Source organism: Sceloporus undulatus, chromosome 7, assembly GCF_019175285.1.
Source record: "Sceloporus undulatus isolate JIND9_A2432 ecotype Alabama chromosome 7, SceUnd_v1.1, whole genome shotgun sequence".
Classification (NCBI taxonomy): domain Eukaryota; kingdom Metazoa; phylum Chordata; class Lepidosauria; order Squamata; family Phrynosomatidae; genus Sceloporus; species Sceloporus undulatus.
In genome coordinates this window covers 2,974,170-2,999,099 of record NC_056528.1, presented here as the reverse complement: position 1 = coordinate 2,999,099, position 24,930 = coordinate 2,974,170, and the positions used below count along the sequence as shown (strand labels likewise).

General features: G+C 43.9%; 1 protein-coding gene across 4 annotated transcripts in view; it reads right to left on the bottom strand.

Moving 5' to 3' along the window:
• CLSTN1 (calsyntenin 1) overlaps nt 1-24,930 on the bottom strand; it is a 55,060-nt gene that overhangs the window by 5,744 nt on the left and 24,386 nt on the right. Inside the window, exons 3-15 of one of the 4 annotated variants that reach the window (XM_042478631.1) lie at nt 23,732-23,761; nt 21,613-21,808; nt 16,836-17,044; nt 15,817-15,966; nt 15,413-15,598; nt 13,555-13,803; nt 10,974-11,095; nt 9,073-9,235; nt 5,226-5,276; nt 3,790-3,947; nt 2,486-2,634; nt 579-805; nt 144-314 (exon numbers count right to left, since the gene is read on the bottom strand). In XM_042478631.1, the coding sequence (XP_042334565.1) occupies nt 144-314; nt 579-805; nt 2,486-2,634; nt 3,790-3,947; nt 5,226-5,276; nt 9,073-9,235; nt 10,974-11,095; nt 13,555-13,803; nt 15,413-15,598; nt 15,817-15,966; nt 16,836-17,044; nt 21,613-21,808; nt 23,732-23,761 (2,061 nt within the window). The remainder of the gene's footprint in view (nt 1-143; nt 315-578; nt 806-2,485; nt 2,635-3,789; nt 3,948-5,225; nt 5,277-9,072; nt 9,236-10,973; nt 11,096-13,554; nt 13,804-15,412; nt 15,599-15,816; nt 15,967-16,835; nt 17,045-21,612; nt 21,809-23,731; nt 23,762-24,930) is intronic. The other 3 variants (XM_042478633.1, XM_042478632.1, XM_042478635.1) reach the window with 3 other exon arrangements.

Genomic DNA, 24,930 nt, shown 5'->3' with positions numbered 1-24,930 from the left:
TTATCCACAGGCATCCCCAAATTCTACACTGAAAAATGCTTCAAGACTTCAGGAGCCACTTGCCATTATTTGGCACTCTCTTTTCTAACTGTGACATTTGGATGCCAAAACTCATAAGCAGTGGAAGGAGGAAAGGAAAATACCAGTGATGATGAGGCCAAGGTTGGAACTGCTCATCTCCATGCCTTTCTGCTGCAGCCGCACCATGTCAACCTCCAAGCTCTCTTGCTCCTGGTTGAGCTCCTCTCCCACCACAGTGACCTCACAGGTATCCAAATTGTGCATGATCTCCTCAGAGACTAAGGATTCTTGGACTGGAAAGAAAAGGAAGAGGTGAACATGTTGCATTTATACTGTTTAAAAGGTTGACGTAGTTTATTATAATCACACTGTTGTCTCTCCTTTACTCATTTTGTTAATAGTGTTCTAATATTTTGTGAAGTATTCAGTGTTTCAAATAGTGTTACCTGATGGCTTTTCATATCTCAGTGACCTAGTTCAGGGTACTCCTGTGTTAAGTTTGTGTTTAGGACTCAGTATTTATCAGCTGCACCAGCCAGGTGAGCAGCATCCTTTACCTGTGGGATCCTCATCGCCATCTCCTTCTGGCTCCACTTCCCGCGTGATGGTACTGATGATGCGAAGCTCAGGGAAGAGAGAAACTCCTTCGGGGCTCTCAAACTCTGAAGCCGACCGGGCAAAGTGGTTGATGCCGCTCAGGCTGATCTTGGGCTCTTCGGGCTGCAAGACCATGATGTAGCCGTCGACAAAGGGAATGGCGATGCAGGCCTCATCGTTGGAACACCTGCAAAGGCCACAGATATCAGCTGCTAAAAAGAGGCTCATGTCCCAGGAGGAGAGACCCACGGCGCATTGAATGAGCATCACCACCCCCAGGAACACCCCATTTTGAAAACCAGACAGCAAGCTTAACCAAACCATACATTAGCTCTACCTCACTTGCAGAGTATAGACACATTCCTGAGAATTTATTTGATTAATATGTTCTCTCTAGGAATCTCTAGGTCTTTCAGTGCAACTTTTAGTTAAAGTTGACCATAGTCAACTCTAGTTGACCATAAAGTTGACCATAGTCAACTAATTCTCTACTAGGCATTTGTAGCTTCTCTAGTGCAGTTCTAAGTCTGTTGGATGTTGACCACAGAGTTGCACTGGAAGACCTAGAAATTCCTAGAGAGGTTTTCCATATTCACGGGGGTCTTGTGCCCCTAACCTTAGCGAATATAGAGGGACAAGTGTATTTCTTCTTAACCTTTAGGTGGAATCTCTTTTCTTGCAATTTGAATCCATGGGTTTGTGTTCTAGTCTCCGGAGCAGCTGAAAACAAGCTGGCTCCATCTTCTAAAGGACTTCCCTTCAGATATTTACACTTCCTGAGGATAGTAAAGGCTCAGGTGTTTCAACCAAATTACACTCTGTCCCACCGCCACACCTTGCTTCAAAACCTGTGGATTTAGTATCATTCTATCAGTGTATCTGAAGAAGGGAATTAAAATCCATGAAAGCTCAGTTAGTTTCAAAGGTGCTGATAGATCTGTGCTACTGCATCCTCCTTTTTTCTTCTTTATGCTGGGGAGGGGGTGTTTTCAAGTTGGGGACGAAGCCTATCTTCGTGCTAATACTGCCTTCTGTATCTTTTCAAAAACAGTGGTACCTCTGTAAGATTTCAAGCTGGTCTTTCCCAGATATGAGATCCTTCAGCTGTTGGCCTTCAGCATGGCATTTCATTTAAGCTGGTACACCAGAGAGTGCTGTGACTCCTTCAAGACTGATGTTTATTTGGCAAAACCTTTTGCTCGCTGTAGCCCACTCCATCAGATGCATGTTACATAAGGGATCTTGCAGGCGAGCTGTAGTTGGCCAAAGCCCATGCCAAATAAACTGGTGAGTCTTTAAGATGCCGCCCGCTGCTTTTGTTGCAACAGGCTGGCACATAGTCACCCCTCTCTAAATTATTTCAGATTTTTAAACTTGAAAACTGATTAGATTTTATCTTGCAAATGTTATCAACTCGGAGCCTGTAAGAGCTTTCAAAATGTGATTAGAGAGCTTAAATAAATATAATGTATATGTACATATCCAGTGTGGTGCAGTGGTTTGAGTGTTGGACTAGAATGCTGGTGACCAGGGATCAAATCCCTCATCAGCCATGGAAACCCATGGAAAGTCACCCTGGCAGATCTCCATCACTGAATAGGATGGATCAGAACGAACTACTCCAGCTGGTTTGGATCTAGAATTATATAGTCACTGGAAACTGCGATGAGGACCGTGTGGCCATCAAGATGTTGCTGAACTACAACTCCCATCATCTGTCCCCACTGGCTTGATAGGACTGATAGGAGCTGCAGTCCAACAACTGGAGGGCTGCTCTTTGTCACACACACATGGACTGAAAGAGACCCTCCAGCTCCCCATGATAGCTTTGCATCTGCATTTGGTCTCTAACCAAGGTGGGACTCACTTCACGGTGCTGGTGATCTTGATCCGACGGATGCCTGGTGTCGGGAACTGCCGAGAGTTCAGGTAGGAGATGTGCTGCATGGCCTTGTCAAACCTGTCAATGTCGTCTCCTTCCAAGCTCAGGGTCGACTGGCTCGGGTTCATGTGGATCTGAAAGTGGATCAAGAGAAACAGCGAAAGGACGGTGAGGGAGACAGAAGGAGCAGGGGAAAATCAGGCCTCAGAAGTATACACATAATTCATTCTGTGCCATTGGTTCTTCGCTGCAGAGATCACGAGGCCTTCTGTAGTGAGCATGGGAAAGGTAAGTAAGAGGAGTTTTATAAGGGTTGGAGTGCCCCTAATAGGCTCTCAAAAGTTCACTGCACATACTGGTAGCATATTTCGCTACCCAGTAAAATCCCGAAGAACTTGACAGGTTACAAACACTACAGCCCTGCACGCATGTTTTCTGCACCACTGCAAGGTTCACTAACTCCTGCAGCAGGAAAAGAATGACGCTGCCTCCTGCAAGATAAGGAAGCTGAAGAGAGCAAAGAGACCTCCCTCTCTCAAACGGCTCCTTCTGCAATGCAGGAGATTTCCTACAGGCTCAGTAGGAATCACAGGAACATGAGGCTACTGTTCCCTTCTGCTGATTCAGACCATTGGTCTAATGATATCCAGCAATGTCCACAGCATGCTCACCGGCAGTAGCTCTCCAGATTTTCATCTAGTCATGCTCCTGAGCTACATCAGGGACCTTCGGTACACAGTGCTTTGTACAATAGTCCCTTCCCAGTCCCCAATCCCATTGTGCATGACAACTATGTGTGTGTGTGGGAGGGACACACAGACCCATCATGCCTGCCTGCTCATGCATCTGCGGGATTTTCTTACAGGCAAATACTGCAATAATTCTGGGAATAATTTGCGGGACAGACTTGAGTGTTTCCAGGTACAGCAATTCATTCTATCACACCCCATAAGAAACAATACCTCTCATTCCTTTCTTGATTTAATTGTCCTATTCGCGTGAATTATTGAGGCATACCCATGTAGGGGTTAACAGGAGAAAAAGAAGAGGAACATTCAAGGCTAGCTGCTGGGCAAGTCATTTAATTTTCCCTTCTCTTCTTTATGTTCTCTACTGAAAGTTTTCAAGATTGTGAAAAGCAACAGTTAAAGCCATCTTAATAGACATGTGGGCAATGTGTAGAGAGGTGTTATTCCCTCTTTTATCAAAGAGACAGATGACACAGAGAAGATAGATCTGCTCCATCTTTGCTTTCTAGCTTTCACTACTTCACAGCAGCACGCATTTACCTTCAGGCCCTTGCCAACACCGTCTGCCATCTGTAAATCCAGCCCTTCTTTGCAGGTGTAAAGGCAGTCGATCACCTTCTTGTTCTCCAGTTTACCGGAGCGAATCATTAAACCGGCCAAGTTGCCTCGGAAGTACTGGGCCATGCGGAGTTCGCCACCTTTGAAAAAGGTAAAGGAAGAGGGTCATCCAGAGCATCCAAGTTGGGGTTTGGCTTTTTCTTAAGCACCGATTGGTTGTTCTTAAAACCGGCATGCAGGTTAGTCAGTGCCCATTCCTGAGTTAACCTTGCAGGTACGTTCAAGCACAACCAGATGTTGAAACGAAAGAAAAAGAAAAGCGATAAAAACTTAAAAGACGCTCACTCATGCAAAATGACTATTGAGACGGCAGGGGAAGAGGGAAGCAAAATGACCTTGTTCAACCGTAAAGTCATGGCTATCCCTTGTTCTTGCAAATGTAACGTCTGCACTAAGAATGCTCTTCAGATTCTGAGATGCCATGGCTGCCTAAACTAAGTACAGAACAAGAACATCTACTGCCCTAGGAAGAACATTGGGACAAGGAACCTTGGAAGATGCCATCAAGTCCAGTCAGACCATTCGTCCAAGTAGGTCAGTATTGCTACCCATGACTGGAAGCAACTCTCTAGGAATTCAAGGAGGACTCTTTTTCCCAGTCCCACCAGGAGATGCTTCTGGCAGAACATGGGACCTTCTGCACACAAAGTCAGCCACCAAGTTATGACTCTTCTGTACACAGATCTGACGAAGTTTACCTGGTTTTCCTCTCTGGTTTCCACCCTCTCCCTCAAATCTACAATCCCATTCCATATCTTTGAAATGGATAGAAATGGCAATCGTGAGGAAAGGGGTCAAGTAGATAACTGGCTGAACCTCTGGAAAACAAGCCAGCCATGGGTTCCCCACATTTCCTACTCATTGCATGCCCCATTTCCCTTGGGGAAAGGAAGGTCATGAAAACCATGGCTTTTCCAAGTGGCTCCTTGGCTTCGAGGAAGTGATCCACTATCCAGTTAGCACCAAAAGTGACCACAAAAGCTTCCCATCATATTCCTGGGCAAGCCAATGAAGTGACCGACCCTTCCACAATGAAATATATCTGATCCCTCTTCGTTTCCCTGCTTTTCTTCCACCACCTTTTAGTTTACAAATGAATCTACACTTGGATGTTATCGCCAAAGGGATGGGGGCGAGGGGTTGAAAGAAAAAAGTGAATGCATGAGAAAGAACGAAAGATAAAACGGAAGAAAAACAAGACCCGTAACACAACGTCATTTCAACGGCCACAATGTGATGCTGTCATTTCATGCTGTGTGTGAGATGAAGCAATGTCTTGGCTTAGAAGTGAGGGGAGGAGGAAAAAAATTAAGAGCAAAAACGCGAAAGGGAAAGGAAAGAAAAAGAACACCAGCAACCTGCAGGGCTTTCAGTCGCCTTTTCTGTGTCATTCTCATTTCCTGCATATTCTGTAGAGGAGGCAAGAGAAAAGAAGAGAAGAGGGACAAGAAGAGAAGGAACCGGGTGGTTAAGTCCTGTACGTTTATCTGTCACAGCACACAATCCTTGAGAGACGTGCTCTGTTTACCAGATACCTGGCTCTCTCTGCGTTCGGTACAGAATCAAGACTTCTCCACTTCAAAACAGAGACTCCTGGATCTTGGAATCAGAGCAAATGACACTCATCTGACACATCCAAATATACACACATCACGCCTCTGCCCAGGAAACCCCCCCCAAAATGACAAAGATACCTGCAGTGTAGTTTCCCCCAAGTTGGTACTGTCCAGATGCTTGGGGGTTCAATAATCTTCTGACAGTATGGAAATTACATTTAGGCTGCAATCAAGGCCTGTTACAGACAGCAAAAATAAGCTGCTTCGAGTCACAGTGAGGTATGGTGTTTCAATGATGCATGCGTCCGAAGAGTCCAGAAACGGCACCAAAGCCATGCTCTCAGTCCTTAGGGCTGGAGTGTGGCTTTGGTGCGACTTTGGACTCTTTGGACGCATGCATCATTGAAACACCATACCTCCACTGTGATCGAAGCAGCTTTTTTTGGCTGTCTGTAACAGGCCATTGATAAATTAAGACATACTTATCGTTCTGACCCTTGCCAATGTAATCCCAAGGAGAATGTACTCCAACAAAACTTCATGGTGCACCGTGGAGCCATTATTGGAGAATAATCCACACAGTATGGACTATATGGACGCATTACTGCCACAGCTGCCTGGAAATTAAAAGTTCTTCATCATCTATTTTAAAGAACCATCACTCCATCGCCTGCATCGACAATGGGTTATGGTTTTGTGATGGTTCAAGTAGAGTTTATTGATGGTCTCTTGAAACATCGTCTACCAAATTATGATGACATTTGGCTAAATGCAAAAGACACTGGTTGTTCCAACTCCAAACAACCATATCCAGCATGGCTATAGCTCAAGAAAGCTATGGTCCACAAGATCTGGAGACTGCATGGTTAAAGAAATCTGTTCTACAACATCTAGAAAGTCTATCTGGAGCAGGGATGGGCAGGGTTTGGTCCCCAAGGGCCATTTTTGTGGCCCACAGGGTTTTAAAATATCTGCAGTTAAATGCCTGCAGGTTTTTCTTTTCAAAACCAATACTTTTTTGCTTCAGAATGCCCCCAAATGACCTTTATGGAGCCAGTAAGGCCTCCAAAGATGTGCACCCCTCTCTTTTTCACACAAATGCAGCCATCCCAAGGCAACTTTACTGCCTCTACTCACCAAATTAAAAAAATATATAAGATTATTGGAGGTAGAAAAATCTTATGCGCAGTTCTGCCCCTTCTATGCAGCACAAATACATGCTGAATAAATCCAAAAACTAGCTCTTTGCTTCCAGAGATGGCTACCGCTTTGTGCCAAGCAGCAGGACTAGCCCAGCCCATACTCTCCTTGCTCAGTCATAAAACAATCCCTAGGTACCATTCGTAACATCTCCTCTGATTAGAAGCATTTCTCCACGGTTCAGAAGCTCCATTTTCCAGCTTCTTTTTAAAAATACCGATGCTGGGATGGAATCAAGAATGCCCAGCGTGTTATCCATTCCAACCCTCCCTACCTGCCGCTTGTGAGCACTCCCCTTCTAATGCTTCCCTCTAATATTGATTAATATTGTGTTTTTCACAGCGGGAGGGAGCGCACACAAGGCTACGCTAAGGCTTAGTGTTATGCGTATGTGCCAAAATACATGCAACCTCTTCCTTCGCCTCTCTTCCTCCAGCATGGGAAGGGATGATATATAAATCAGGTTGCAGTTTCAAGTGAACACAGCTCTCCCTAACCTATACCCCTCTAGATATCTAAGGGCTCTAATCCTGGTGTGCCAGGAAGGCACCTATCTCTCCTCAAGGCTCAATCTTAAGAGCTGGAAGGGGCTGCAACTCCCTGCCATGCAGGAGGACACAACTACCACACTTCTGAAAGATGCCCATCCAAGCTCTGTTTAAAGACCTCCAAAGAAGGAGAACAAATCACCTTCTGAGACAGTCTATTCCACTGTCAAAAAGTTCTTACACTAAAGAAAATCTTCCTAATGTTTAAGTGGGATTTCTTTTCTTGCAATTTGAATCCATTGGGTCTCATTCTCTGAAGCAACAGAAAACAAGCTCTTCCCATTTCCTACTTGACATCCCTTCAGATATGTAAAGATGCCTATCATGTTACTTTTGGTCCTCATAAAGCTTGGTTTCCAGACCCCTAGTAATAATAGCTGCCCTCCTCTGACACATTCCAGCCTGTAGACCTCCATCTGTGGTGCTTATAACCAGAGCAGAATAGTGTGGCACTTCTACTTCCTTTGATCTGGATACTATATTCCTATTGATGTAGCCCAGAATTCAATTGGCCTTTTTGGTTCCTGCACCACACTGTTGACTCTTGTCTAGCTAGGGATATACTATGATCCCTAGATCCTTTTCGCATGTATTGCATACATGTCAGGTGTCACCGATCATATATTTGTGCATTTCACGTTTTCTACCTAGACCTTTATCCTTGATGAAATTAATTTTGCTAGCCTTGGCCCAGCTCTCCAATCTGTCTAAGCCATCTTGAATTCTGAGCCTGTCCTCTGGAGTACTAGCTCCCACCACCCATTAAAAAAAATTGGTGTCATCTGCAAATCTGATAGATATGCAGATGATAGGCATGTCTTCTTTTGCATCATTTGCTAAACTGAATTCTGGTTTATTCCTTCTGCCAGGTGCGAGAAAGAGAGAAGGAGATAGTGTGAGATCTGAGAACTTGCTTGGGATCCCTTCTGCCTGGGCACATAGCACTTGACCATGGTTAGCGTTACATGTGATAGCCATTGTTTCAAGTCAAAAAAGTACCGGTATTTTAATCTTTCTAATATCCTACTGAAGAAACCTTGAAGGATATCAGCAGAAATAGAAAGTATTAGAACCTATTGAAAAGAAAGCTCACTTTTTAACATAGATTTTGGGTCATTTTGAACAAGGAACAGCCTATTTTTGGAAGGGGGAGGGGAGGCAGTTGCCATTTGAATGGAAATAAGACTGAAATGGGAAAGGACAAAATCACTGCAGAGGTCAGTGCCCTGCTTTCCTCTGCTTTCGGATAAACCCAGGTATATCCATTTTCTTGGGATGCTGACAAGGAAAAGTGCCAAGGCCTTGGAGTCTGTGACTCAGCATTATGCAGCCTTCAGGGAATAGTGATGCCAACCTGCTTTGCATGTTAAAAACCTCCTGCTGCTGCAGCATTGCTTTTTATAGCCATAAGTAGCAAAATCCTTCAACACACACACAGAGCAAACCTCAGAAAAATCCTCTCAAGAAAACAAAACAGACCAAAAAGTCAAAGGCAAAGGGGTTTTGGATAATACACATTCTGCCTTCAATTTCATCCAGAGCATCTTGTCCTCGTTCCAGTATGAGGTTTCTTTCTTCACCTTGGCTCTCAACACTGCAACTAAGGTTTATTTCCAAAGGCAACACTGCCAACAGATGGTGAGAGCGCCAAACACCTGGGCTTTACAAGCAGTCTGATATAACTAAGGGAGACTGCACAGTTTGCTCTGCGCTGAAACTGTATTTCTATTTTTCAGCCTCCATCTGTTCTCTTGCACGGTCTCAGAGAAGAGAGACACATGCCCAGTGCACTGCAACCATAAAACTGGAGTGGAGTGAAAAAGTTGGAGAGAAACAGAAGTCCCAATAGATTTGAAACCACTGCTGTCAGGATGCCAAGGCATGCCCTCGAAACACCTTACCTTGCCAGCAAGCACCAACCACCAGCTGGGATTCTATTTTGGAGGGATGGAGTGGATAGTCCTCCGTCACGGGGAAAGGGTCAAAGGAAACCCCGTCGACGTACAGCGAGACTGTTGGAAATTCTATATTGAGGATGTAGTGATGCCACTCCTTATCACACACCTGGAAAAGGAAAGATGGCAAGGATTTGTTTATTGTTTTAAGGTATGTTTTAATCTGGAAACTGCTTAATTGTATTTTAAGGGGTGGGTTACTGGGATATGGGATTGTATATTTTAAAGTTTAAGCTACCCTGATTGTGTTGCACATGGAGGTTAGATTACCGCACCCACTTGGCCACCCAATAATGATCTTCCATCTAAGACACTACTTCATGCCTCTAAAGAAGTAGACTGCAGTTCACATAAGCTTCTGCAAATAAAAATGGTTAATCTTCAACATGCCACAGGACTCTCCTCTTGTTTTTGCCGGAGCAGATTAACCCAGCTACCCTCCTGAAAAATCTGCTAATCAGGAGAAATCACTAGACCGAAATAATTTTGCAAACAGCCTGTTGCAAAAGGATATTCTCTCGCTAAATGATGGAGAGACGTTGCGCACGCAGCTGGAGCTCCCCAAGGAGATAAGCCTGGCTTCATCACTGCTGGCTTTCTGCAAACTGTCTGGAGATACATTTATTCCATCTAAGTCTGCAGCTGACATTTCAAAAACCTTTAGCTGTTTGGTGTGTGGGTATTTTTAAACTGTAATTGTCTTCTCGCAATCTTCTCGGCTTTCTTGTGAAAGCAGTGCTTCCAAAGAAAAGCTGGGCAAAACATTTGTTAAGGTAAATAATATACGTTTCCTTCCTAGCTACAGAAAAAATAAAAATCCTTATGGAATCTGAAAGCTAAACACATTATGGCCTCAATTGAGCGCGTCCTCAGCGTAGGACAAATATCCACATGCGGACCTTATGTTATGCTGACCCATATACCACCCCGACTTACTTTAAAGCCCCAAAGCCACTTTGCACAGCCATTCAGTGCTTCATGGCCAGAAGGCAGGATCAGAGAAGTGTCTGGCTACAGCCATGTGCTGAAATCCGTGGGTATCCTCCAAGGGTCTCTGGCTATAGGGGGCAAGAGTTGCCAGATGCTCCTCTAATCTTTCCTGCTGTGAAGCATGGAATGGCCATGCTCACTTCGGGGCTTTAAAATGAGCTGGGACAGGGTCTTTTGGCACTGTGCAGCGACAAAAGGAATATTGATCAGGACTTGCTAATGTACCTTTTATATTGCTGCTTGTGACTGCAAAGCTTTGGGGGTACAGGAAATGTGTTTTTCAGGGGGCTGTATGCCAGAAGTTGTTAATGCACCTTTCCCGCCATGGCGAGTTTAGCCACAGGTGGTGAGATATCTATGGAGAGGAGGTAGACAAGCTTCAAGCCTGTCTAAGGTTGTGAAACGAATCTAGCCATAACTACAAAGAAGGGTGGAATGGGAATGAGAGGGGCAAAATGTGTTTATAGATTGTAATACATGAGAATGGATCCCACCATGAGTTTGGAGTTGTGTGTAGTTTAATTGGACAATGTTAATGTTTGTTGCTTAGTTCTGACAATGAATGACTCTGGACTGGATCTACAGTTACTGAATAAAGGTTTTCTGAGTTTAACTACTGTAGCCTGAATTTCTGAACTTGGTTCTTGCTGGACTTGACACCTTGCAGCACCCGAAAAAGCACATCTGCAATGTGTAAAGGAATGTTGGGATGTGTCAGTACCTGCTTTCATGGACCGCAGCAACGAAAATAGTGATGTTGCCTTGGTTGTTAATAGGTATGGCAAGACGTGAACAATGAAAAACAGCCAAGGCCAGTGGCAAGTGAGGAACCCCTGGAAAAGCCTTCCCATGCCCACCTGGTTTAGTTTCCAGTGGAACTCCGCTGGTTTGTAACTCTGCCCTTCAGAGGGATCTTGGCGGAAGAGGAACACTAGTCGGCAATTGTGGACGTAGAGAGAATAATGGTGTCGGTTCATATCTGTGTGGAGGAAATTAGATGTGTTACCACAGCCGAGGGGGTTAGCAATTGTGCAGAAGGCTAGGGGATGGCACAAGTCCCCCAGGAGACCCTGGAGGGCTGCACCTCCTGCAAATAAAGAAATAGTCAAAAAAATTTAGGCTCTCCTGTTTGCAATATCTAAAGCAGTCATTAGCTAGGGCCTTGCCTGGATATACTTATATACATTAACAATTCAGCACCAACTTGGTATGGAAACCTTCCCAAAGCTGAGTCCCTTCCAATGTTCTGACCCACATCAGTCCCCAATACCTTCAGGTGGGGCTGATGGCAGTTGCTGCTCAACAACATCTGGACAGAGAGCTATAGTGCCTCACCATACTACAAATCGCAGGATCCCACAGGATATTGCCATGGCAGTTAAAGTGGAATCATAGCATTATAACTGTGCACTGAGAAAGGACTCCTGGAGGGCCACACATTCTTCATCCCTCCTTTTAAAAGGAGAAAACCCTGGTGCTTTCTCACAGGTAAAGATGAGACTGGTGCTGGTGGGATTTCATCCTCTCAGGGCAATGGCAAATTTGAACTGTGACTCCTTCATAAAGATGGAAGCAACCTCTTCCTATTGAATCCAACTTTCTGTTGGATAAGAAAGGGGTCTGTAGTAAAAACCATTTGGAGAGGCTCAACTTGGGGTAGGCTGTGTTATGAATAGAGGGAGTATCTTTAAAAAGTGCAGGAGACAGAAGCAAACGGAGTGGGTTTCTAAGAGAAAAACACCTTCCATAAGGGTAATTCTACCATGATTATGTTTTTGACAGCCAACAAGTGGCACTGCAGGATGTCAGGGGGAAAAATGTGCTATTGGCACACAATTTCAGGTTGAAATTTCACAGAGAGGCATAAGAGGAGGACATTGAAGAGCAGACAAAGCAATAACCAAATAAATGACCGGGAGCAGGCAGGGTTGCTTATGGGAGCTTGAATTTTTAGCTGCCAAGCAAAAGTTCCCCCATCCTTTCATGTGGAAAGAGACACACACAGAGAGCTTTGCTAACAAACATGTGTGGACTTGGTATCAAGAGACATGGAACCTGGATTTGGGAAATTATCTGAATCATAAGAAACTCTGCCGTTTGTTTCAGCTAGTGTCAGCCATGAAATCGGGTTGGAGGCTGAGAGAGACACACAAACACATGTCTGGAAGGCAATAGCCTTTGTTGCAAATAATTGTACTTTTGAGCTAGTGCCACCAGATTAGGAAAAAAATGCTCTATACATCTCTACACTCAGATGTTAAATTCTCTGTGGCAAAGTTTTCCTAGCACTTCAAAGAAAGAATGGTTCTAATGATAATATCATTCACTCGCGTTTTAAACCTCCTTTTTAAAATCTCATTATTTTCAGGGCTCCAGAGTTGTCCTTTTTAATGAAGAGTTAACATCTTGAGTTCATTTTAGGCTGCATCTGCACTGGAGAAATAATGCAATTTGACACTGCTTTGTCATGGCTCAGTGCTATGGAATCCTGGGAACTGTAGTCTGTTGTGGCACCAGATCTCACTGACAGCGATTTTCATAGCACTGAGCCATAGCTGTTGAAGTGGTGTCAAATTGCAATATTTCTGCAGTGCAGATTAGACCTTGTGATTCTCACAAGATTCAGATTGAAGGAAGGAGTCTTTGCTATTAGCCATTGAGGGTGCTTTTCTCCCAAAAGGATCCAGGTTCCTATGATATTTCTCTTATTAAATTAAGCAGGAAATGCTCAAAAGCAGAAAGAGAGCTTTGGCTGAACCTTGAAAGAACAGAGTTTTCTTTGCTCAAAATGGCTGTTTCAGTCTGTTCCAGATGGCAACGCACAATTCCCTTGCTCTATTAAAGTTCAAATAACGAAACCCAAGTTATCCCATTTCCTTTGTATCAATATCATCTTCCAAATTACTGTTTGCCGTGTTCACAGGCTGGTGCTATTCACAGAGAAAGCTATTCATAGGTGGGAGGGAAGGGAGTAGAGGGAAGGAGAGAAGTATGCTCTCCCAGAAAAACAAAATCAATCAAGTCTTTTGTGCAGTCGGTTCCTTCTGCAAATATACCAAGGAATCATCTTGCAACACCTGCTACAGAGAACTAGAAGGCATCAACGCCCACACTTCTGTCTACTTGCTAACATGAAGAATTGTATCTTTCCCCCCAAAAGCACAAAATCGGAACAGATTGTCGCTTCAGACCCTTGCCGCGCCAACAATGGAAAAATAAAGAAGAGAAATCAGAGATTTGCCAATTATTTTTTCCACTTCTCGACTGCATCTAGATGTGTTTTTGTGGATTTTCTTCCCTCCCCAACCTGGTACCATACTTGTAATGCTTGTGAACATGCCATGACTTTATAGCAGCTTAGCCAGTGGCTGGGGATGGCATGCGCCTCTCTACAAAACTAGACAACTGTCTCAGTTTGATTTATTTGCTTTTCCCAACCTGTCTTGTCTGAGTTGCAAAGGATGGCCTCCTTCTCCCTGCTTCCAGGCCCGTGCCTCATCCACACTGAGATCACAAAAGGCTCTTTCATATTGACGATGACAACACTGTCTGGTATTTTCACAGCTTGGGTGCCGTTGAACTCGAAGACCTGGTCGCTGTCGTGGCCGTTGTCGGTCGGAAGGCCTATTGTCCAGTTTGCCATGTTGCTCGGAGGGGGAAGCAGCTCCGCTGTCCCTGAGGAAGCACCTGCAATTGAGTGATGAAGAACAAGCTAGCAGCAGATTCCCGATGGGAGGAAAATGAACACAATTACTCGGCTTCTATGTGCGCGGAGCGAGTTGACAAACGCTAGCCTTTCGGCGTTAGCAGTAAAATCTCAGCGCCGGCATTGTGGGCGAAACTTTCACTGCCGCAGACCCGAGGAGAGCGGCACAGATTTCCTTTTCCCTGTTATTTAATGCGCTGGCGAATATCCAGCTCCCATTATCTACAGTACCTCTGGCCCCTTCTGTGACATGAATTCCATTATACAGTAATGGCACTCCACTGGCCCAATTCTCATTTCAGATTGATGAACAGTATCCCTACTTCTCAGCACTCTCCTCACATATAGGCTCCCTTTCTTCGGCTCCCCAACCTCAGTCTTTCATTGGCCAGCACTGCAGCCACCTCTGAAGATGGGTAAAAAAGGGACCAAAACCCAACCTCCATTTTCAAGGGCAAAGACAGACACTACAGGGTTGTCAGATCCAATTTATTTTTCACCTCCCTCCAAAAGAGCCTCATGTTCCACATACCAGAGCCAGGTATAAAAGAAATGAACCTAACCTGAATGAAAGGAAGGGGACCCCTCTGAAAACATTCAGTATTAATAAATTCCTGTACCAGAACTACAGCCTGAACTGAAATTCATTATGTCCTGAAGTCTGTCCCAAACACTCCCATTTTTAAATAATTTTAATAGCCAAATTGGATGGGAGGTTTAATGAGATCTAAATTCCTTTTGGGGAGTCAGAGTGGTGTAGTGGTTTCATCGCAGCTTTAGAGACCAGGGTTCAAATCCCCACTCAGCCATGGAAAACCCTTGAATGAACTTGGACAAGTCACATTCTGTCAGACTCAAAGGAAGGCAAAGGCAAACCCCCTTGGAGCAAATCATGCCAAGAAAACCCTGTGAAAGGTTCACCTTGGGGTTGCCACAGGTTGGAAATGACTTGAAGGCACACAACAACACAAAAACAAACTCTTGCTGATCCACTGCAAGTCACCCTGAGATCTTCCAGTACAGGGCCTACTGCTTTTCGGCTTAGACCTTGGAAATGTTACTTCTTTATAGAGTACAATTCCAGAACACTAGACAGCATGGCCAAAGGGAGCTGTTACAAAAAAGGTAACTTTTCTAATCTCTGTTTCTGCTCACTCTTTCCAACTATTCATTATGTGTCCAGACATGCAACCTTCAGCAGCTAAGTAAAGAGATACTGGGAGATGATGTTCTCTTGATGTTTTGGACTATATCTCCCAGTGTTCCTGACTGTGGACCATATAGCCTGGGGCAGGCAGCAGCCAAAATCCAAACTATATGAGGCTGAGGAAAGCTGAGCTATCATGAGAATTAGAGATGGGAGAAGTCAGTCTGCCTGCCTTCCTAGGAGCTATTTTAACACTGCATGGTCTGCATGCGGATTTCTTAAGACCACATGGTGAAAAGTCTGTTTTTTCCTTTCTCCCTGGATTCATATTTTTCAGCATCCTTGCCTAGCGGGGAAAAAAATATTAGAATTCAAAAGGGAGGCAAGAAAAAAGGCACAATATGTGATCCCCACTTACCCAAATCAGCCAGACAGTATCTTACCGCAAAGCCTATGCAGAGATTTTTCAGCATATGTATCTCGGTCACAACCTTTCCCAATGTGGTTGGTCTCCAGTTCGATGGTGGCTTGTACGGATGTGATGGGCTCATCGCACGTCTCCAAATGGATGTTAGGGAAGAGAGAGAGCGCACCTGTCCCCGGTTCGTATTCCATTCTTTTGCTCCATCCTGAATTTACCAATGAAAAGGTAACTGTTATCTATGGTGTTTGAAACACGCATCATTCTCAGGTCACCGTAAGTCAGAAACGATTTGAAGGTGCACAACAACTACATCCTCCCATCTGAAAAGGTTCCCTAAGTGTGTAGTAAGTGAATAATAATGATTATGAAAGGACCGGAAATATACTGACCTCAAGCATATAATAAAAAAGTTGGTGAACTAACCTTGCCATCCTGGCTTGCATGTTGGTTTTATAGTAATCTTCACCAGCACATCTTCTGTAGCCCTTTTCTTCCCACAGTCGTAGGCTGTCACTGTGAGCTTATACTGGTGCTCCTTCCCGTAGTTGAGTTTCTCTGAGTTCTTAATGTAACCTGACAATGAGAGCAAACCAGTTTTAAAATGGCGTAGGGAGGATAATCTCACATTTGGAAAGGAATGGATCAGGACATAGATTTGAGAAGGAAGGGGACAAGGGATTACAAGAAAGCAAAATAGAATATGGAAACAAATAATCCATTTTCTGTTCCGTAGCTATTTCTCAGTTTGGGTTTTTATTACCTATTCTTTTGTTAATAAGGTGGGTTAATGATTTTGCTAACCCTTTACAAATATTAGCCCTTTTGGTCTCTTCCAACTCAATGATTCTCTGAATTAATAGCCTGAATGATTGCAACCATTACTCATGGCGATGCTAGTGTTATTTACTGACAGCTAATCTCTACTGGCTAACCTCTACATTTTATAACTCATTGTTTTTTGTTTCTGATCTGTTTTCTTTAATTTTTGGATCCTTTTTTAAACTTCAAAACTTCATACCATGTTGCTTGAACAAAATATGTCATTTGCAAAATGCATCACTTGAGGAGCCCAGAATGTGAGACTCCCCTAGTATTGCTGGACTGCCGTTTCCATTATCACAGTCTGCACAGCCAACTCTGATCAATCTCATCAATGGGAACAAGGATCAATCCTTACACCTCTCCCTCTTTCTCAACAGCTTTTTGACCACTAAGAATCTCTTGGGGAAAATGCTAAAAGAATGCTACCATCACTGCAGCTCTACAGAATGTGGTCAAGAAAATTACTTATCTTTTTAAGCTAAAAAAGGCAAATAAATACCAAAAATGAGAGACTTTTACACAACACAAGGCAAAGCGAGTCAGAGTTAAATGCTACTTATTGGGCTTAGTAGACACTAACCCAAACACTGGCCACTGGGCAGAATCTGTGCCCTCCTTACCATCTTTGTCGATAGTAAAGGGGACGTCTGGAGTGACGATTTCGTAGCTGCAGATCTGGCTGAACTGGGGAGAGCAGTCAGCGTCCACCGCTTCCACTTTCAAGACGTTGTCGTACCTCTTTCCTTCGATCACGGTGGCCTTGTAGGACTTCTCCTTAAAGACTGGCGCATACTCGTTGACGTCGTTCACCTGGATGTGCACTGTTGCTCTGGAATCAGAAAACGGATCCTTATTAAATGTCCAGCAGAATCAAAATAAACCATGAGCTGCAATGAGTTCACAGCCAACTGTGTACAAATATGTTAACGTTCCCTCTTTTGGAAATACTCTCCCAACTACACTTGTGAGGGTATGGTTACTCTCATTTTATAGAGATGCTGAGCTGAGAAAGATGGATACACGTAGTAAGACCATGACTAGAGAGGTAAAACCCCAGATAAAACCCAGGGAAAATCAGAAAAAAATGGGAAATTTGTGTTAATTTTTTTTCCTGGGCCTTCACATCTCTCTATTCATGACCATAACCACTTACACTTTCTTCTACCTAATGCCCTCCAGATGTTTCAGACGCTGATTCTCATTACCAATGGCCATGTGGTGGGAGTTATAGGATAACACATCTGGAGCTTGGGGAAGACTGGTCTCCATCACTTACATGTGTTGAATTGATATTGCTCATTTCTGCCCCCCACAAAAAAGGGCATGAAACAATAGTAAAACTTGAATCTAAAGAAACCACAATGGAAAACATATTTTAAAATGAAGCAGAAACACATAATGCTGTAGCAGCTTGAGTGTTAGACTGTAACACTGGAGACCAGGTTTCGAATCCCTGCTTGGCCACAGCAACCCACTGGGTTGATCTTGGGCAAGTCACACTTTTCAGCTTCAGAGGAAGGCAAAGGCAAACCTCCACTGGACAAATCTTGCCAAGAAAACTCCATGATGGGGTCGTCATAAGTCAGAAACAACATGAAGACACACAACTACAAAAAAACTCATCAATATAAAATAGCATCAAGCATTCAGGTTCCAAGTTTGTAAGCCGCCACTAATAATGTCCTCTCTGGTATTTTCAGATGTGACTCGAAGGAGGGCAGGAACAAGAGAAGCCCCCAACCCATGTCTTAAAAAGTAGGGCAGTCTTGTACTAGTGAATATGGCCTCTCAAATAACTTGTTCCCAAGTCAATTAGGTTTTTTGTAGGTCACACTTTGAATTGGCACTTTGAATTGTGTGCCAAAATAGACCAAGTGCTAATGGAGCCACTGTAACAAGGAAGTCACGCACCTCTCAAAATTCTGGCCTCCGACTCTGGACCAGCTGAAAATGTTAGGTATTTTTCAGAGGCTGACCCACAGAGATTGGACTGCAGCACCAGATTCAGCAGTAAGATGTGCCTGAGAGTGTATCTACACTGCTGAATTATAGCACTCTGATACCCCACTTTAACTGAAACAACTCCATCGGGATTTGTGCCAGAGAGCTTTGGTGCCTTCCCAAACTATAGATCTCAGAATTCTATAGAATGGCACCATGGTAGTTAAAGCAATGTCAAACTATAGGTCTGCAGTGTGTATACTGAACTTATACATGGATGCAAGCTAAATGTTGATAAAGGCACAGCTAATGTCCCTTCATACTTGAATGCAGGGCTAGGGGACCTATAGTTCTCCAGGTGTTATTGGGCTGCAGCTCCCTCAATTCCTCACCCTTTGGCTATACTAGCAAAGACTGATGGGAGCTGCAGTTCAACTACATCTGAAGGGCTCTCACCTCTTGATCATCAGCATCCGTTGATTTCTGTGTTCCTTTTTTGATGGCAAGCCCATGCTCAGAACAACTAACAGGAGGAGAAGATTAAAATGTCCATGATCTCCCTATCTGCAGGATCCAATTCACCTTCAACAGAAATGCATAAGAACTGGAGGGAAAGCACCAGAATCTGCCACCCCCGGATCTCTAACGTTTAAAGCTGCTCCTCACTCTTAGGTTTTACACATCTAACACAGTGACAGGTCAGATATTCAGCTTTCCTGCTATAAATGGCACCCTATTAAGCCATGAATTATGAGAGCTAAATAAAGATGGGAAATTGGCTCTGTCAGCAGGATTAGGCATGTTTTATTACAATCCCAGATTTATTAAACCGGAGGCCAAGTTGTCTAATTTCTTGAATGCAAAGATTTCTTTTAAAAAGCCAAAGAAGAAGCGAGTGACAATTCATCACCTTCTTAAAACAGAAAAGCCTTTGAAGAATTGTGACTTCTTTCCTCTTGAATTTCAAGGTTAATAGAAAAAAAAAGTCCTTTATTAGTAAACAACTCAAAGATAACCCTTGGAGGATCAAGTCTCAGGCATGCAAATGCTTTCTGGAAAGCAAGCTTGTTGTGTGCTTCCGAAGCATCGATTTGATGCACACACACCCCACTTCTTGTTTCCAGCAAAAGTTCATTTCTGTAAATATAACAGTGCACAAAATTGCTGCCATCCTGAGAATGACCCATTTTGTATTTCAGATTCTTAGTTCAATTCCCATCCCAAAACAACACTTTGTTCAGCATCCCTAGCATGCAAAAAAGGGCGTTGATGGTGGCACTGAATTGCTTTCCTTGTGACAAGAGGGAAAATGTTTAATATGTCACTGGAGGGTGAATGAGCTTCTCTATGTATAGGTTGTGGGGTATATGAGATCTTCTAGGGGCTTCAAGGAGCGGTGGAGGACCTTTGGCCCTCGAGCCTTTGGATTTCAGCTCCCAGACACTCCACTCAACATGGCAGTGGTGAAGAAACATGGGCATTATAGTTGGAGAAGAGTGCTGAGGATACTGTGGACAGCAAAAAAATTAAACAAAGGGTCCTTGGACAGATCAAGCCTGAAATATCCCTGGAAGCTAAGATGGTCAAGGTGAAACTGTTGTCTTTTGGTCACATCGTGAGAAGGCATGATGCACTAGAAAAAGCAATAAGGCTAGGAAAGGTGGAGGGCAGCAGAAAGCGAGGAAGACTGTATGAACAGACTGAATCAGGGAGACCATGGGTCTGAATTTGCAGAAACTAAGCAGAACAGAGGAGGACAGAGGGTCATGGAGATGTCTCATCTACAGGTTCACCATGAGTTGGGGCCAACTTCAGAGCAGTTAACAATAACAACAAAATGTAAAGCTCTTCAACCTTGGCATTACAACTGCAATGTCCTCTCATATGTGTCAGATGAGAATGCTGATGTGTATTCACATCCTATCTATGACGGGAGGCTAGATGTAACTATCATCAGCGCCACATCTTCAGTGCTCTTTGAGAAATCCACTAAGGGAAGAGCAAAGGGCAGGGTGGCCAACTGTGGAAAGGCTGGGGGGTCCCTCCCCATGAGCCACATGGCCATGGATTGATGCTATATCAACCTCCCATTCTAGGGAGCAGCATGCAGCCCTTGGACCACTCTCTCCCCAGCCTGTCCTAGATGTACACTTTAGACAGGGGCACGTGACGACAGATTTCCCTGGGAATAAGCAAGTCAACACTGCCAGCTTAGGCCATAAACCCTTGTCGCATTGGTGACCTCTTCTGCCTGAGCTTTGTTTGTAAGCTCCATACAGTGTGGCAGCCCCCTTATGTCTCTCTTTCCATCGCCAGAGCTGCCTCTGGCGCCTGCTGGGTGTCATCTGATAATAATTTCCCCCTTCTCAGTGCAGACAGCAGGCTGCTTCAACATTATCCTCACATTGGAAAGCAATGCTATTAACTCCCATCCATGCGATTCTACAATAATAGCACCTCTCTGTAGAGAATGCTCTCGAGGGCCTTCTGATCAAGCACACTGTAGCAATGTTTCTGTTACCTGCCTGACTGCTCCACTGATGGCCAAGTCCACACATGACCTCTAAATGTGTCACAGGACATAAGGCCATCTGAACAACCATTTTGTCACACTGCCATGTTTCCAGAGCAAACGAAAACTGCAGCACATGTGGCCAAGCAACATCAGAGTGTGGTCAAGATTTAGTGATGAGGAAAGGCATACAAGCTAAGGTGCTGCAAGATCCTTTTGCGTACAGACATCCTTCAAGAGACATTCTGTTTCTGCATACAGGGGAAACAGACTGTCTCTTCTAAGAAGGCATGTGCCAACTGCAGTATACTGCTGCTTGATTGTATAGTTGTGTGGGCAAGACAGAATCACCCTCCAACAGTTAGGGCAGCCATTTCCCGAGTCCGCATATAGACAATGCCTGTGGTGACCTGGTCACTGAATTTGCTAGTCTTCCTCATCCTCCCCTTCACATTTCCATTGTATTTGCTCAGCCGGATGTAGGCGGAGTGGTAAATACAATAACTAATAATAACCAGTCTGTAATAATAACCAGTCTATGGATTCGTTCTTTTCCTTTCACATTCTTTCCTATGTGCATTGTGACTTTTTGTTGGTAAGCATGATAACAAGGCCCTTCCCTCTCTCTATTTATATTTATATCTTAATCTATATTTGAGCCACAATGGGAAGCAGTAACTGTCAGAGTAGCATGTAACTGCACTGTAATCTAGATTCAGGATGTGGATCAGGATGTGGATCAGGATTCAACTGTCTCCCTTCTGTCATCGTGCCTCCCGGAGTTGGCACCAACGTTCCCCCTTGGATCATTGACCCCACCACCTGGTTTCCATTTCATTCAACAGCAGAAAGTAGAAACCACATCCCATCGCTGGGAGAGAAGGGAGGGATAAATAACCAAGAGAATCCAGACTTCCTTTTTCTCCCACCCACGCGGTACTTACTTGTGGGATTTTTTCATGTTGGCTCCATCTGGTCCCTTGCCACAGTCGTAGGCTTGGATGGTGAACGTATAGTCTTTCTGCAGCTCGCAGTCCAGCTTCTCTTTGGATCGGATCATCCCCTCGCCAGTGGATTTGTCCACCACCACCGCTTCGAAGGGGACATTTTGCCCGTGGATTTTAAATCCACAGATCTCACCTAAGAGATGCAAAAGCAACTGCAGTTAGGGTTTTCAAGCAGTGAAAGCACGCGCCTTGATGTGTTTGTGTGTGTGTGAAAGATTGAGATGGAGAGACAGTGTTTTTAAAAACAAGTATCACTCAACAGATTTGCAGCCAAAGGGTTTTGTGAGGGTCTGTGGACAAAGCAAGAGCACTGTGCTTGAAAAGATGGGTGAGCTCTGGGAATTGTAGTCTTTTGGCTTTTTTAATAAAATTAAATTAAAAGGCATACATATTGCTTTCCAAGCAACTGGGTTTACTTTGCATCCATTCATGCAGGAACACAAAAAGAGAGAAAGAGAAAAGAGAAAGAGAAAGAGAGATGTAGACAGGCATTTCACAGGAGTACTTGAGAAACTCTAGGGCAAAAAGAGTAGATGTCTTAAGAGAACACACAGTCAAGGCCTAGAATAGTCTTTTCTATGCCAAGCTACTGGGAAATAGCTAGGCAGCTTGTTGGGGTTTTTTGACCATAGCAGAAGGTTAAAAATGCGCAGTTACAAAGTTGTGGAGGGAAAGGGGGCAAAGAAGAGATGGAAAGAAAGCTCCAAGGTATTATATAAATACGTATCGAAGATTCAGCACTATAATTCACAAAAATTCTGTCAATTGGTCGAAAAGACAAAGTCTTCCTGTGCAATGTACCTGGCTTTAAAAAAAGAGAGAGAGTGTGTCAGGGAATCAAAATGAACTACTGAATGAAAATGGTAGAAATACCAACTTCTCAGGCATCCATTTCAACAGCTACCTACTAGCTTGGCATTACCAGTGTTAGGTCGCCCTGGGGTTTAACCTGCTGCATTATACTTCAATAATACTACAGTTTAAACCATCTAGAAGGGACCAGTATAGGGCTGGTGCAAACATGTAGTACAGTGGGCCCTTGGTATCTGTGGGGTTTGGTTCCAGGACTCTGCCTGGGTACCAAAAAATGAGAAATGATCAAGTCCCATATTTTTAAATGGTAGCGTTGTGAATGCAGACAGTTTGGCAACTACTCCCAGAAGAAATTGCATGGGTTGCTGGTCACCCCAACTCTTTTCCTCACAAGCGCATCCACATTTGCCAGCTTCAGCAAGACTTTCTGGGGGTTTTTCCTCCCAGATATTGTTTTTCAATCCGTGGGAAGTTGAATTCATAGATCTGGAGCCTGCAGATCCAGAGGGTCCACTGTATTTCTATCATGCTAACCATGGTTTAGGAGATTCAGTGTGGCCCACATGCTCCTACACGCCTCCCTACACCATCTGCCTTGTAGGATGACATCGATGTGGTTAGCTTCAAACCAGGGATCAGAAACTTCACAACCACAGTGTCACCGTTTGGAAACAAATCATGGTTAATGGAGACATCAATAGAGCTGCAGCTTTGAATCAGGGTTAGCTCTAAAAGGGATGCGAAGGCAGAAGGGTTGACAATCTCAAAGTGTGTTCTGCAACTGGGAACATTACACTGGAGCTGAGCCATAGCATCTTATGGAATCAGAGGTGTTCCAGAATCAAGGCTGTGCATTTCTAGCAAACGCTATACAATCCAAAGCTTTAATGCTGCCCCGGAGGTGGGTCACATTACTCATTAACAAAATATGGCTAATACACCCCTCATAAAACAACGTTATTAGAAAGAGATCTAAGGGATAGTTTAAATGAAGAGCAAAACTCCCTAGTTCAAATGGATGTCTGATTTACCGATATTTCTAGCCAAGGGTCGGTTACATAACATTTTCTTCTATCCGTATATTTTGAGAGGAGGGTGGGGTGAAGGGGGGAAAAACTGGGAAGACAAAATGGGGTCAAGAGGCATGACAGGATCTTCTGTTTAAGTGCTGATTCCCCATTTCATAACCAAACGTTAGTGGGTTAATATTCATAAAAAAGGGATAGAAAGAACCCTTCATCACCTTCTTTGGTGACTGTCACCTCAAAACTCTCTAAAGGGAGAAAAGATAAACCCAAGTCAGTAATACAGGAAAGGCTGAAGGGAGCAAATAAGGAAAAGGTCAAAGATGCAGACATTACACAGAAAACCTCTGAACATTTTTTTCCTTTCCAAAACTAAAAGAAAATCCGGTTGTCAGTTGCTACGAATACAATGAATTATCAGATCTTTAACGTATACCCACCCACCATTTTTAAATTCAGAAACACTGGAGCATCCGTTCTAAATGCACACATGCTTTCAGCTCCAGGAATCGTAAGATAAATGAAAGACCATGTCCCAACTTGGCCGACAGAATACCATTCTTGAGTCTGTCTCTCATCTTGCCTTTCTTTCCTACTCAGCTGGTTATGCATTTCTCATAAACCATACAGTTTTGAAACTTAGGTTAAAACTCTATCTGTCTAGGAGTTCAATCCACTGGAGCTGCTTCCAAGCAAACATGTCCAGGATCACGCTAACATGAGTACAGATGATAAAGTGGTCAAATGAGGTTGTTTTTCCACTACTGCTCAAACGTGCCTTTTGCATTGACATGATGCGTGGGCTTGTAGTGGTTAAACCTCAAACAGTGACTGGTTGAAGTGAATGATGGCACTCTCTCCAGCGGTACAACCTCTCAAGCATTGAGTTTCTCTCATCACTTACTACCTGAACGGTTTCAATCAGAGATGCCAAGGATGGAAGCTGAGATTTTCAGGAGAGGCCTTTCTTTCCCTCCTTGCCACCCTTCACCATTTCCTTGGTGCAAATGGACCCTCCCTGGCTATCTTTTCATTAGCAAGGGAGCGTCTTTTTCTTTCATCTCGCCCTTGGGAACCATTTTACAAAAGGGTTTTTTTCTGGCATGTCATATTGCTATCCTTTAATTTTCAGTGGAGATGTTTTAAATGGTTCTAATTCTATAGAGAGTTTCGTGCCATTTTAAGCATAATTTTGGTGGGGTTTTTTTTAGCGCCTATTTCTTCTTATCTTACGAGTCCCAGCTTTGGGAGAAAGTAGGGATATAGATTAATTAATACAATGTCATGTAAACTGAGACCTCCTGCAAGTAAAACTGCTTTCCTATACTCAACTGTGGCCTTTCCCCTACAAGAAACTGGGTTACACTTCATCAGGGCTGGATCTAGACTGGGACAAAAAGCATGTTCCCAGTCATTG